Raw genomic sequence first — 15,548 nt, forward strand, 5'->3', positions numbered from 1 at the left:
TTCAAATATACCAATTTTGGTAGGTACTCCCAAAAGAGGAAGAAGACATGATCTCTGTCCAGAGGAAGTAAACTAAATTAGACATTATGTAAAGAGGGGGTCACAAGATAGAAGACAGATGTCAGGAGAGGGGGAATACAAGGGAAACAGCAATACGTGATTACTCAGCTGGAACTAGCATATGGCCTTGTGAAGTAAAGAAGGTAGGGCTTTGGATTTTTTTCTTATATTCCGAGTAAATATCTAGCGTGGCCAGTTTCATGTAAATTGGCCAGTTTTGGATGGCAGAAGATAAGGCTATGTCTATACCGACGGTGGCAAAGTCACTGCCATCAGATCGACTTATGTGGATCGACTGAGCGGAACGTGGTTCCTGGCAGCACAGTGCAGTGAAGACGGCGTGCAGAAGAGAAGCACAGCAGTCGACGGGAGTTACGCAAGTTTTCTGCGTAGTTTGCGTAACTCCCATCTACCGCCACTGAATTGCCGGGGTAAGTGTAGACCAAGCCTAAATGTATGTACATCTTTAAATTGTTTTTAATATCACAAATTTGGTGATAAAGATAACTGTGTTCACAAAATAGACTTCTGGAAGGCATTTGAATTAGTCTGCATGAGATTCTGATAAAAAAAATTAGCAGTGACAAAACTGATTCAGCCTATATTAAATAGATTAAAAACTGCTTAACTGACAAATCACAGAAAAACAACTGTAAATGGGGAAATCATGGTCTTGGGTCTAGTGGAGTCTTGCAGAGATCTGTTCTCAGCCCAAGGCTATTCAACATCTTTTGATATGATTTGAAAGAAAATACACATAATTTCTGATAACATTTGCAGACAACATAAACACTGGTGGAACGGTAAATAATGCTGGGAATAGGTCAGTCACAGAGGTTGACCTGCATTTCTTGGCAAGGTGGGCTCATTGGAATAACATGTTTTAACATGGCCAAAAGCAAGATCATATATTTAGGAACAAAGAACATAGGTCATACTTGATGGGGGACTATATCCTGGAAAACAGTGACTATGTAAAGGAGATAGGGGTCATGGTTGATAATCTTCTGAACATAAGCTCCCAGTGCAATGCTCTAGCTACCAGGCCTACGGTCCTTAGATGTATAAACAGTTTATACATTGTGTAAACAATGTATCAAGAAGGAGAAGGAAGGTGGTATTACCTCTGCATATGGCATTAGTGAGACTAGTACTAGAATATTGTGTCTGGTTCTAGTGTCCACATTTCAAAAAGGATGTTGAAAAATTGGAAAGATTTCAGAAAAGAGCTACAAGAATGATCTGAATTATGTAAAACATGTCTTACAGTGAGAGACTAAAGAATCTCAGTTTATTTAGGTTACCCAATAGAATGTTAAGACACAGGCAGACAGGGAAGAAATTTCTGATCATAGAAGACTCTTTAATCTAGCAGAAAAAGGCAAAACAGTTAACGATTGGAACAATTTACTAAAGGAACAGGTGGATGCTCCAATACTTGAAATCTTTAAATCAAGACTAAAAGTTGTGCTATAACTTAAACAGGAGTTATGGGCTTGATGCAGAAACTATTGGATAAAGAACTTTGGCCTGTGTTTTGCAGGAAGCAAGACTAGTAATCATAATGGTCCCTTCTGGCATTAAAATCTACGAATCTATTAATTTTGGGCATTTACAGCAGTTTACAGAAAGTCAGCAAGACTATAGAAGCACTAGATACAGAACACTGTGTGGAAAAAATACAGGAGCTGAGGAAATACATGAAGGAAGGAAAATGTTCTGGTTTCTCAGTCTCAAACTGAAGGATTATTGGGAGAGGAAAAAACTCTGATGAAAGTTTGTTAAGGGTTGTGAGAAGAACGAAGAAGAAATAAATGTATCAATATGTAAATAGTTCCTGATTTTCAAAATTCCCATGTAAACGTGTTTCTTTGGCAAAGTCTTACCTGCGTGAGCCTAAAGCATTCCTCGGACACTGCCTTGCTTAGCTTCTCTATGAGCATCAGTGTAGATTTGCCTTCATCATCTATTAATAGATTATTAATATTAGTTATTAATATTATTATTTATTTATTTATTGTAGCACGCACTAGATATCAGACTCTTTTCAAACAGACAAGGCGGCACAGCCCTAATGAGTTCACAATCTCAAGTCAGATGGACAGACAAACAGAAATTGGGGGAATGGGAAAGGAGATGTTACTTATCTTGTACAGTAAACTAGAGGCTTGTCCTTAGGGTGGTCCACTTCAGGTGTGCATGTGCCTCATGAGCCCTGGATGGGAAACTTTTGGGAGCAGTTCCTGTTTGGTCCCCCCACGTGCCCTAGCTATCCTCATGCCCCTTACTGAGGGCAGTGTTATAGATGAACTACCCTCAGTTTCTTCTCTATTACAAATGGATTATTTCCATTAGAAATAGATAATAGTAACAAGACTCTGAAAAAGAGGGGAAGGGGGGTAGGTAGCTTAGCACCCCCAGGACAAAAATCTTGAAGGACTCCGATTACTGTACAAGTATCCTCTCCTTCTTTGAGTAATGTCCCTCTGGGTGCACCACTTCAAGTGACTCCTGAGCTGTACTCCTTAAAGCAGTGGCGTACTGAGGGGAGGGGGCTGTGGACAACCAGGCCCCCATGCGCTGGCCTGCAGGGGGGCACAGGATCGGTCCTTCACGATGTGCAGGGGGTGGTGGGTACAGGGGGCTCTGAGGGATGACCCAGGGGGGTGAGGCAGCCGCTCCCGAGCCGCTGCTGGCCTGCAGGGCAGGAGCATGAGACGCAGGCACCACATGGCAGGTAAGTGCGGGGGGGAAGGGAGAAGCAGAAAGTCTCCCAAGCAGGAGGGGGAGGAGGTAAGCAACATGTCCCCCCACACACAGATATAGATCCCCCTCCTCGGGGCAGCTGGGGGCCAGTGCCGTCTGGTGGGAGGCAGGGACCCCTCCTGCCCTGCAGGGGGAGCAAATGCAGGCTTGGCCCCTGGGCGCTAGAGACCCACGGTACGCCATTGCCTTAAAGGAGATGGGTGCTGAAGAACCTAGTCTGAGTATGTTTGTAGATCTGCAACACCAAAGGCAGTGTCTGCCCTAGAGGCATGTATTAGGTCATAGTGTTTAGAGAAAGTGAGAGCCAAAGACCATGTGGCAGCTTTGCAGATTTCTGCAATGCATGCAGTTAGGAGCAAGACAAAGACCCTTGGAGATGGGTAAGCAAAAGGTCCCAAAAATAAAACATTGCACTAACTAGTAAAAAGAACGGTTACTTACCTATAACTGGTGTTCTTCGAGATGTGTTGCTCATGTCCATTCCTAACTTAGGTGTGTGTGCGCGCCACATGAACTGGTGCCAGAAAACATTTTCCCCTAGTGGTACCCTTATCAGTCGGCTCTAGAGTCCCCTGCAGCGGCGTGCACATGCGCCCGTATATAGGTGCCGCCAACTCCCCCTCCCTCTCAGTTTCTTCTTGCTGGAATGCTGACTGAGGGGAAGGAGTGTGGCTGTTGAATGGATATGAGCAACACATCGCGAAGAACAACAGTTACAGGTAAGTAACCGTTCTTTCTTCTTCAAGTGCTTGCTTGTGTCCATTCCCAACTTAGGTGACTCACCAGCAGTCTCCGGAGGCAGGCAGGGGTTCATGGATGTGACCCTTGAAGCACCACTCTATTGAAGTGAGCATCGTCCTGAGCTTGCTGCATCAAGGCATAGTGGGACTGAAGGTATGTATTGACGACCAGGTAGCTGCCCTGCAGATGTCCAATACAGGGACGTGCGCCCTGAAGGCCACAGATGATGCCTGCGCTCTCGTTGAGTGTACTGTCAGGGCCACTGGAGACGTGACCCCAGCTTGCTCATAGCAGTTCTGGATACAGGCTATAATCCACTTTGAGAGATGCTGAGAAGAAACCAGTAGCCCCTACATTTGATCTGCAACCACCAGGAAGAGCTGCATGGTCTGGCAAAAAGGTTTAATTCTGTCAATGTAAAACGCCATAGCCTGTTGCACCTCGAGAGAATGCAAACACCTCTCTTCACTGGAGATGTGAGGCTTGGGATAAAAGACAGGAACAAATGTGGATTTTTGCTTGTTGATTAGGAGACCCAGTGCCTGGCAAATGCTTCAGGTAGCCATGATGCTGGCCTGAACCTGAGATCTCAACCTGCCCCTGATGAGCCAATTGTTCAGGTAAGGGAATACTTGCACTCCTTTTCTGTGGAGGTATGCTGCCACCACTGACATGCACTTAGTGAAGACCCTTGACGCAGTCGAGAGGCCAAAGGGGAGCACCGCCAACTGGTAATGGCCATCTCCCACCATAAATGTCAGAAATCTCCTGTGGCCAGGGAAGACAGCAATGTGAAAATAAGCGCCCTTTAAATCAAAAGCAGCGTACCAGTTGCCTGGATCCAGAGAGGGCATGACGATGGCTAGGGAAACCATACGAAACTTTAGCCTTCTGAGGTATTTGTTGAGGCACCTTAAGTCCGGGATAGGCCTCAGACATCCCTTTGCTTTCGGAATTAAGAAGAAACGAGAGTAAAAACCTCAACCTGTAAGTCTTGTGGGACTTCTTCCACTGCGCCCACCTGTAGAAGTGTTCACACCTCCTGCTCGAGGAGTTGCTCATGATAAAGGTTCCTGAAGACGGATAAGGAGGGCGGGAAGGCAGGAATGAGGCAAACTGGAGGGTGTAGCTGGTGGCCACCATGTTGAGCACCCATCTGTCCGAAGTTATGGCGGAAGAGGGGGTAGATCCGTTAAGTGTAACTGGTAGGTTGCTCTCGGGCACTTCTTCAAAAGGCCAGCTTCCCGCCTCGATTATGGCAATTAGAGCATGGGCAAGGGCTGACAAATGATGATCATCCCTGGCATCTTATAGTCTTTGTTTTTCTTTTTATAGGAGTCCCTGGGGGGATGGTCCCCAGAATGCTACTCCTGCTGGGGCCTGAAGCGCCTCCTAGAGGAAGAAAGCATAGACAGGCCAAGGGACCTCAAGGTAGCCCTCAAATCTTTCATGCCATGCAACCTGGAGTCTGTTTGCTTGGCGAAGAGGGCCTTGCCGTCGAAAGGGAGGTCCTGTGGGGACTGCTGGACCTCTGATGGAAGACCCGAGGATTGGAGCCAGGATGCTCATCTCATCAATATTGCAGAGGCCATCATCATGGCCACTGAGTCTGCTGCATTGGACGCCACTTGAAGGGATGTCCTTGCTACCGATCTCCACTCTTCTAAGACGGCCTCAAACTCTTATTTAGAGGAAGGGGACATTGCACCCACAAACTTGTCCAGCGACTGCCATATACTGAAATGTTATCTACCGAGCAGTGCTTGCTGGTTCACTACCCGTAGCTGGAGACTGGCCGTGGAATACATTTTTCGACCAAATAAGTTTAGTCTTTTGGAGTCTTTGTGTTTAGGGGTCGAACTAACTTTCCCGTCTGTCGCTTTCATTGGTGACTGTGACAATCAGGGATCCTGGCGCAGGGTGAGTATAAAGATATTCAAACCCTTTAGCCGGTACATAATATTTTCTCTCTGCCCTCTTAGAGGTGGGGGGCAGAGAGGCTGGGGTTTGCTAGAGGGCCTTGACCAGTTTAACAACCCACTCATGGTCCGAGAGGGCCATCCTGTTAGGGGCTGCCAAGGTCAAAATTCCAAAGAGCTCGTTGAGCAGCTCATCCAGCTCCTCTATTTTGAGGCCCAAGTTGGAAGCAACCCTTTTCATCAAGTCCTGATGCGCCTTGAAGTCATCTACCGGCACCGCAGATGAGGATCCCATGACTGCATCGTCTGGAGACGATAAGAATAAGGCCAACACCTGGGCTGGAGGAGGGGCCTCCGCCCTGGGTGTGGTGGTTCTCCCCGGGGTTCGACATGTGAGCCATCCTGGTCAAAGTCTGAATCCAGGTGCAGTGCTGAATTCTGAGGGATAGAGGAGTGCAGCACCGATGTTCTCTCCCAGAATCAGTTTGCGGCATCCCTGCAGGAAAACCCCACCAATAAGGCCACGGATTGGGCCATTGTCCCTGCGGCCATGCTCCCATAGGTGGCACTGTCAGGAAGCCCAGCATTGGGGCTGGAGCCTGCCTGGTATGAACTACTTCCTTGCTGTCCGAGGAGGAGTCGTTGTCCGTTGGCTAGGGTGGTGCTGACTCTGATTATCTCATGGTGCTGTGTGGAGCTCATTGATGCACCAGCACAGCTGAGAGATGTGGAGAGCCCAAATGATGGGCATGACGGGACTGGCTCTTATCTTTCAGCTTCCTATAAGGGCTAGGCAAACAGGGCCCCGATGCTGGAGAAACATGTTGTGGACGGGACGACCTTAGGTGTTCAGCCTGATGCCGGGTCTCTGGAGACCAATGGCAGGAGCCCGGTCCAGCGCTATCCTGACCCGCAGAGCATTGTCTTGACTCTGGGGAGCACCTACGCACTGACGAACGGTGTCTCGGAGACGGAGACTGTTGAGCCAATCTGTCCTTTGACACATTACCCGCCGGTGCTGAATCACGGTGTGACAGCCTGCCATCTCTCTGCGTCGGCAGCACGGGCAGCGCCAGAAGATCCTTCATGGCCTGGAAGGTCTCCAGTGTCGACGGCACCGCTAAGTGGTGAAGGTCTCTACCATTACCAGGAGTCGGAGGAGGACCCGGAGCCGGGGTTGACACTCGCAGCGGCGAAGGACCCTTCTGAGGCAGGAAGGAGTGGTGGCTCCATGTGGGTTTTGCCTGATCCCCTTTGGTCTTCTCCGTGGGGGAACAACTGCATTCCACACGAGTCTTTTTCAGCCTCTTTTTTGGTCCTGGAGACTGTGACTAGTGCCAAGAGGAGAAAGATGGGGCCAAAGGCACACTGCGCACCAAGGCTATCGTACTCGCTCCCAAGTCCAATCTGCCAGGCTTCAACACCGGTCTGAATGCTGACTCCATCAGGATAGCCTGGAGACAAATATCTCGGTCTTTCTTAGACTGTGGATGAAAACTTTTGCAGATTTTACACTTCTCATTAATGTGCACTTCACCCAAATACTTTAAACAACTCTAGTGGGTAGTTCCAGGACATAGGCTTTTTACACAAAGCGCAGGGTTTAAATCCCGGGAAATGGGGCATGTCCAGTCCCTGGGACTCTAACTAACTAACTAGAACTAAGAAACAAACTATGTACACTAGAAAAGAGAATAAACCACTAGGTTTGGCGAGAGAACTTGCGAAGGCAAGAGACGTTCCAGCACCATCACTGGCGGCAAGAAGGAACTGAGAGGGAGGGACAGCCTATACACAGGCGCACGTGCGTGCTGTTGCAGGGGGCACTAGAGCCAGCTCATACAGGTACCACTAGGGGAAAAAGTTTTTCGGCACCAGTGCATGTGGCACGCACACACCTAAATTGGGAATGGATATGAGCAAGCACTCAAAGAAGAACTAAATACTATGTTAAAACTAAACTATTCCAAATGGTAAGTTAGGTAGAAGCAGCCTCGCTAGAAACTCTGTCTCAGGCTAAGGCGGTTAAGAAGGAACTGAGGGCAGTTTGTCCGACACTGCCCTATATATCCTTGGTATGGGGCATGAGGATAGGTAGGGTGCATGTGTGCCAAACAGGCACTGAAACCAAAAGTCTCCAGTCAAAGGTGCATGGGGCACATGCTCACCTGAAGAACACCACTCATAGGGAAATTACTCAAAGAAGAACATATACTTTTTTCTAAACACACGTCAGCTATATATAGTCAGCATGGCAAAAATGGGTTCTTAAGAGGGACTTAAATATGGTTTGGTATGTCAATAAGTTCAGGAAGCTCATACCAGATAGGGAGAAGCATGTCAGAAAGCACAGAAGTAATTGACAAATGAGCAGTCAAGGGAGAGTAGAGGAGCCGTGGGGAAGACAGCAGCATGAAGTGAGACACACTCAGATAAGAAGGGAGAGGCAGAGTTATGTACAGCTTTGAAGGTGGTGACAAAGAAGCTTGAATAGAGGATGAGGAGCCACTGAAGGGATTCAAGGAAGGGAATGATGTAATCAAGACAATGGACAAAGAAGGTAGTGTGTTACTGCATTTAACCAGTAAGATTTCAATACAGAATATAAACCTAAACATTTTTTAATGTAACCCTCTAAAATTATTGCCCAAACACAAATAGCAATAAATAAATTTGAATACAACCATCAATTAAATAATATAATCATAACAAAAGTGATAACTTATATAAGATTTTTCAAAAATATGTTGAATAATAATACACAGTATGTACTACATAATGGGCTTCTTATAACTTTATAATAATTAAATAGAGTTAAAGTATGTAAATATAAAAAAGGAAATCTTGGATAGAAGAAACTATTTTGTTAGACAACTGCAGAAAAAATTCTTCCAACTTTTCTCGTCACAAGCTCTCATTTAAAGAAATACTTTTATACAGAGAACTTCTCTCCCACCGTTTTCAACAATATACCTGCTTGTTGCCCTTTCAAGGTCTGGAGCTCCAGTTGATGCATTTTCTTAAGCTCACTCATCTCTTGTGTATGACTGAAGATGAGCTCCTCTTTAAGGCTGCAGACAGCGCTCTCTTTTTCAGCTTTCAAGTACTCGCGGACCTGGTCTACATGAGCTGAATAAACCAGAGAGAGACAAATGCGCTGGGCCTCCATCTGTAGCCGTAAATCAGTCTTTGAATGGAAATACATGTATTACAAAGAGTTAAAAATAAGGAAGCAAAAAAGTCCAAACTCTCTGTATTTCATTACATCTGCTAATTTCAGGCAATAATAATTTTAAACATGTCCACCTGAAACCTAAACCTAATATTAACATTTAAACATTTATTAACTATTATCTAGTTTTTATTTACAGTCATAATCCAAGTCTGTAGAATAATTAAGAGATTTCCTCAATTCAAAATATATCTGTACATTCTTGCTCTAGTAATTCAGTTATGTAAAGCATACTTACAAACCGTATTTTCCTTTGAAAACCACTCGTATTTAGTGAACAAACATGAAGTTCACTGGGCATGTGCCAGAGACATGATGGCTGCATGACAGTTTTCAAGAAAATTTTCAGGGGAATGACAGGTCAGCTAAGGTAGTCTGGAGAGAAGCTTGACTTTGCTTCCACTCCAAGTCCCAATTTTATTCAGTGAGTGGATTAAAGGGCTGAGCTCTTAGTTTAAAGGCAAAGTTATCCCTTCACAAAGAAAGCGAATAGCATGTCAGGCTGTGTGCTTGACTGAAAAAGCAACCAAGAAATAGCATCAATTCTCAAACCAGTGAGATTGGGACGAACGAAAATGTAGTTTATGATTTTAGGTGGAGACCTGTTTATCATTTACATACCAAATTATATTTTGTAAATGTTGGTACTTTGGTAATTTCTCTTGTTATTTCAAGCCTTGTTTTATTTTTATTTTCTATTTTTCTACATTAGCATGCAGCACACTGAAATTAGTATTGGATTCTATGGTCCAGGTCTTTGGCTAAGGCTAAGAAGAATACAGCACAACTCAGGAAGAGCAACTGAAAAATTGGTATGGTAATGGTAATCATTCTGGTAATGACAGCCATGTGAACTCTTAACTGTAGAATATTTTAAAACTCAAGAAATACATAAGATAACCTAAAAAGACCTGGTAGAGGACAAAGTCTAAGGTATTGGTGTCCCTGGAAAACCTAATTTTTGCTATTTTCTGTAGTATTTATTGAATCATTGTGTGTAGATTTAAGGTTTTTGGTGCCTCCCTCTGTTTAAATGTTAGTAAAATATCTAACTAACCATCTGTTTGCAAGTAAGCAGAGAAATAACTACTTGTATTGGATCTGCAATTCAGCATGGGTACAAACATGCAGGCATAATTGCACCTGCAAAAATGAGGTTAAATGGAGGCCCAATTGCAATATCTGACCTTTAGTATCTTCTGACAGTTTCTTCAACATTCCATTTCTTTGCTTCTCATCCAGAAAAATTAAACTGAGAGAACATTTGTTGTTAAAGGTTCTACTTTTCTTTGTTTTGTGTGCAAGTTTAATTGAACATAAATAGTGAGAAAGTATATTGGATTGTCCGCATTCCTTCCTATTTTTGTTTGAGTGGTTAGACTGTAGAACTGAAGAACCAATCTTAAGCAAAGTAAAAATGTCATGGAAAAAATAATCAACTCTTACCTGACCTCTTCCAGAGGAATCTAGAGGCATTAAAACTTTCTTTCTTTGAGTAAGATAGGATGTTACAATTATATTAAAGACAAAATGCAATAATTAGGTTTTGCTTCATAATATTTTAAACTGATGATAAAAATTTATCAAAATTGAAAGTTTAATTTTAGCTTAATGTTTTTGCTGCTTTCACTAATTTAATATTCTATTTCTTTTGATGTATTCATAATCCATTAAAAAGAACCCCTTCGGGCACTCCTTGACAATTCTTAAACATACAGCTATGAAACAGATCACTCCTATGATCTCCTTTAGCTACTAATCAACATATCCACAACAACCAGTAGCCCAGAAGTAAAAAGCATATTTAAGATATTTAAACATTAACTTTCACTATTTTGCACAGACGTAATCCTGGTAATGTCCCTTACTATACATGTTTCTATAAACATACCTGTTCAGATTTCAATGTATCTAGCTGCTGCTGAAGCTGATCGTTTTCATGCTGTGAAATGGCCAGTAGTGACATTTCTCCTGCTAGTCCGTCAGTCATCTGGTGCAAATGATCCAACAGTGATTGCTGCTCTGGATTCAACATTTCCTGAATTTCCTTCTCTGTTACATGATGACCTGAATCTTTACATAAACTCAGATTATCTTCTCTTACTTTTATTTCCTCACCAAATTCACTGCTGTGATCAAATACTAAATTTCTAGTTTCAGACCCTGAGGTAGCATCTGCTTGAACTCTTTCTTTGGAGTATTCTGTCTTATGTTCAAAAATGTTAATATTTTCTGTCTGACTGTGGCTAATTATGACTTCTAGTTCTTTACATCTTGCTAAAATTTGTTCTCTCTCTTGTTTTAAAGATTTAACTTCCTCACTTAATTGACAAATTTCACTATGTTTTAACTCTAATTGTTCAGAAAGATCTGAAAGTCTCAAAGACAGTTCCACTTTCTCACGCTGGGCTACCTCAAGCTTTTCCATAAGTTCTGTAGTATCTTTCTCAATAACTTCTCCAACTCCGAAGGTTCCTGCTCTGCATAATTTGTCTTCTTCAGAGCCTTCAAAGATTGTGCTTTTAGTTTTCAATACAACCAGTTTATAGCTTTGTAAATGTTGAAGCTCTTCAGTCAGGGCCTTGAGCTTGGTTTTATATTCAGCATCCTGTTTGTTTTTGCTCTTTTCTAAATCAGCTTTTACCTTTAGAAGACAAGCATATTCTTCCTGCAACTCTTGATATCTAACTTCAAATCTTTTCTCAGCAAATGAAAAAGTATTTTTTTGCCTCTCAATTTCTGCTTTGAGTTCAATGTCTTGTTTTATAAGCTGCTCATTTTCATCCATCAGCTTTTCTATTCTTCTTTGCACATCCAGGTTTTCCGACTTAGAACTAACACTATCTGTGAAAAACAAATTTTCTTCTGAACTTACCAAAATGTGTTTTAACTTCTCCTCTAGAGCTCTATTTTCATCTTGAAGAAAGTTATTTTGTGTCTCAAGCTGTCTACATTTTTCTTGAAAGCTATCTTCCTTCTCTTTCATTTGTTTCTCCAACAATTCAGTTTTAAGTTGCAATTCTTGAACTTCTTGTTCAAGTGTACCCTTTTCTTTTTCTTCTTGCCTAAGAACTTCAATCTCCTTTTGGAGTTCATGTATTTGAAGTGTCATTTCTTCCGATTTAGAATTTACAATAGACTGCTGCAAATCTTTCAGCTTTGAAATCTCCAATATTAGTTCACTTTGTTTTGTTATTAAGTTGTCCTTTTCAAATTGCATGGCATCTATTTTTTGACTCATTTCATTTTGTACCCCTTCTAATTGCTGTTTATAGTGTGTGGCCAGATTATCTTTAATGTTTTCAGTGTTTATTCTGTGCTCTTGCTGTAAGTCTTCCCTAAGTTTGGACAGTTCTTCTTCGTGACTAAACAGTAGCTGTGTCCTCAGTCTCTCTAATTCAGCTTCTTGAGATTCAGCCATCCTGTCCAAAACTTCATCCTTTTCTCTTTCAAGCATATCAAGTTTTATTTTATAATTTGTGACTTCTGCCTCATGTTTTAATTCTAATTCTTTCCTGAGTTCAGATGCAGAAGCAAGCTGACCTTTCAGATCTTCAAGCATAACCTGGTATTTATCTGCTTCATTTAATCTGCATTCCTTGTCCATAATGGTCTGCTTGGCTCTCTGAAATTGCTCTCTTGCAAACCTCAACTCTTGAAAAAGATCTTCAATTTTTGTTTGTTGAAGAGACTTTTCTGCTGAAATTTCTTCCAGTTGTTGTGACAAATCTTGCTTTATTTTTTCCTTCTGATAATTTGCATCTTGCAATTTCACATTCAATTCATTAATTGCAATATTCATTAAATGTATTTGATCTTCATTAATATTATCACTTGAACATGGATTTGAAGTTTTCTCCAGCTCTGATTTTTGTTGGGCAAGAAGTTCTTCAATTTCTAATGCATGTTGCTTAATTAACTCTTGCTTCATCTGTACAATCTGCTGCCCATACATCTCATCTAATTCTGCCTGAAGTTGTTCCAGTCTCCTTTGTGTTTCTAATTCCATTCTTTGTACAATGTCAGTTTCAAATTGACTGTCTTTATGGCATCGCTTCTGTAATTCTTCCACAGTGCCCATTAACTGTTTTATTTCATCAGAACATTGTCTTTCTTTTTGTTTGCAGTTAGTCAGTTCTAGCCTTACATTATTTGCCTCTTGATTCTTTTGTATAATCTGTTCCTTTAATTCCTCAAGTGATTTATTGGCATCTGCTAATTTTTCCTTCACCTGAAATGCATTTTTTTCTTCTTCTATTATTTTTGCTTTCAGCTCTTCAATTAATGCTTCTTTTTCTTGTAGTTTATTAGAATCTTCTCTTTCATTTTTGTGTTTTTCCTTTAAAAAGCAAAAATATGTCATATTATAACTTTTGGCATCTCAATATTTGAATGTATTTAAACTGAATAATGTACTTAAAATTTCTTCTTAAAACGACACATCACACTGCTAACTATTTCTATAATTAACTCTAAACCATTTGCTACTCAATTTCTGTACTTTTCTCTGCATTAGAAATAAATTATGGTTCAAGATCACTTCAGTTTTTCCAGCGCTGCAGTCGCATTTCATAAATGTTTGGCTTATTTTGTTGAAAGCAATTCTTACTAGAATTAATTTCCTATACAATCTACTTTCGCTCAGAAATTAAAACTTATAAAGGGAAATAAACACAAGAATAAAATTTAAAATGTGGGGGAAGGTTTGACAGTTACGTTTAACTCCTTGAGCACCACCCATAGGGCCTGATTCACCACGCACTGAAGTGAATGGGAGGTCTTTCCTTTGACTTCAGTGGATATTGTATCAATATGCACCAAGGGTCCATTAATTTGACTTCAGTGGGTACTGTATCAATATGCACCAAGGGTCCATTAATTTTCATACTGTACACACTATGCCATCTGAAAATGCCCCAGAATACAAGTAGATTCATCAATAGGCCCACATATGCACTGTTTTAATGGATGTATTTCAAATATCTGTAGAAGAGTCAGGGGGTTTTAGTTGGTGCTTCTTTAAAGGGCATTTAATTTTGTAGAGTGATTTGAGATGTTTTCCATGAAGGACACTACATAAACACAAATGATGTACCATAAAGCATAAAAGTACTACTTGTTTAAGACAAGAGAGTTGTTCAAACAATTGTTTTTGTATTTTCTTTCAAAGTTATTGACATTTAACATAAGCATTCTAATTCCAGCTCCACCTTTCTCATTCACTTGTTATAAATATTTCTGCTGCAATTATAAGTTTATTTGGAAATTTTTCCTAGAATCTAAAATTAAGACATAGGCAATTCAGCTAGTATTTACTTCTAACCTATGCATAAAATATACATTTAATATATTAAATGTAACCATGTTTGTCTTAGAGACAAGTTCCCTTTATAAAATATATACAGGAAGCCAATATTTTTCCTCCTCTAATAAGGAGTTGCACATACATAATTTGGTATTATATTTATAATTAACTTCAAAGGAACTATAATTAGGAAAACATTTTACTATTGACTTGTCTAGTACGAAACCTACCTTTTCATAGACCATGATTCTGTCTTGCAGAAGTGTAATTTGTGCTTCTAATTCTTCATTCTTTTTTTGGTAATTCTTCAGTAGATATTCTTGGCCTTCTAGCTGTTGCTGATGTGTAAGGATCTGTTGTTTGGCTTGCAATAAATCCGCAGCTGTACTACTATGGCTGGTATTCCTTAGGGCTTCACTTGCCTGTAACTTACACACAGAAAAAACATAGGCAGATTAGAGTTTTCAGACCAACAATCCTCTTGTTTGCTCCAGTTTCTCTATAAGGAGGAAAGACTGTTTGAAATTTGTTTCTCTTCTCTTTTAGTAACAATGGAATGGTGTTCATCTTGCTGGAATAGCCAGCAAATTATTTTTCATGCTCAGTATTACACTGCTGCTTCTTCCCTCCACAGTCATCAGAGGAGAGATCTTGAATGACTGCTAGAGACGCAACAGAAGGGATGGGGGATGCAAATACACTTGTATGGCAAGAGGGGGAGCTCCTGTCCACTGCCTTCCCATTGGCTGGGGATTGGTGGTATTGCTAGCTGATTGGCTCTTGTGTGCCCTCTCACCCCATATTTATATTCTCCCGGGCTTTTCAACAGCCTCTTGTTCCTGTCAGCTGGCCTGCCATCCCTTCATTTAGTTGTAATATAAGAGCTGTGTTTTTTAGGATGCTGCAGATGTCACTGATCACCTGTTTTGGGATCATGATTAGCCTGTGTCTGGTGGTGTTTTCACTTTCCCTACAATATCATGGAGGCAATAGACTTTAAAGTTTAATATTAGGAAATGAAAAACAGTTTAGCTTGTCACAACATGTGGCCAGTGCAGATAAAAGGGCCATATCCCAGAGGTAAATGAGACCCAGGATTTCGTTGGTGGACCTTGGGCCTATAGGAAAAGGGAAAACCTGAAGGGTTTGCAGATTGTGATCCCCTCTTGGTAGTCTTTGACCTCTTCACTCAGTGGGACAAAGAGCAGATTTAGAAGCGAACTGAGTTCTAGGGGTAGGCCTACACAGATCTATCCAAAGCTACTGGTTATATGGTGGGAATCCTGTAACTCTGCACTGCAACCAGTCAAATACCTGGTATGGGAGAGTGGTGGGTAGGCATAAAATACCTCTTCTGTGTAAAATTAATACAGTTGCAGCCTGCCACTTAAATCTATCCCATGTTCCTGCTGTTCATTTGCTTGCATATCTCGAAAAATGTTTTGTGGCCTACTAGCAGAAGCAGAACCGCAGAACTAGCAGAAGAAGCAGAACTGCGCCACCGAAATTTAGAAAAATCAGGTGC

General features: G+C 41.6%; 1 protein-coding gene across 7 annotated transcripts in view; it reads right to left on the reverse strand.

Moving 5' to 3' along the window:
* Nucleotides 1-15,548, reverse strand: part of AKAP9 (A-kinase anchoring protein 9) — a 221,984-nt gene that overhangs the window by 136,737 nt on the left and 69,699 nt on the right. For 6 of the 7 annotated variants that reach the window (XM_067562218.1, XM_067562216.1, XM_067562215.1 and 3 more), the window contains 4 exons: nucleotides 14,254-14,451; nucleotides 10,610-13,057; nucleotides 8,460-8,673; nucleotides 1,947-2,026 (listed from right to left, as the gene is read on the reverse strand). In XM_067562218.1, the coding sequence (XP_067418319.1) occupies nucleotides 1,947-2,026; nucleotides 8,460-8,673; nucleotides 10,610-13,057; nucleotides 14,254-14,451 (2,940 nt within the window). The remainder of the gene's footprint in view (nucleotides 1-1,946; nucleotides 2,027-8,459; nucleotides 8,674-10,609; nucleotides 13,058-14,253; nucleotides 14,452-15,548) is intronic. The other variant, XM_067562217.1, reaches the window with a different exon arrangement.

Source organism: Emydura macquarii, unplaced genomic scaffold (assembly GCF_026122565.2).
Source record: "Emydura macquarii macquarii isolate MOO-44397 ecotype Brisbane River unplaced genomic scaffold, CSIRO-AGI_Emac_v2 contig_2422, whole genome shotgun sequence".
Lineage (NCBI taxonomy): Eukaryota > Metazoa > Chordata > Testudines > Chelidae > Emydura > Emydura macquarii.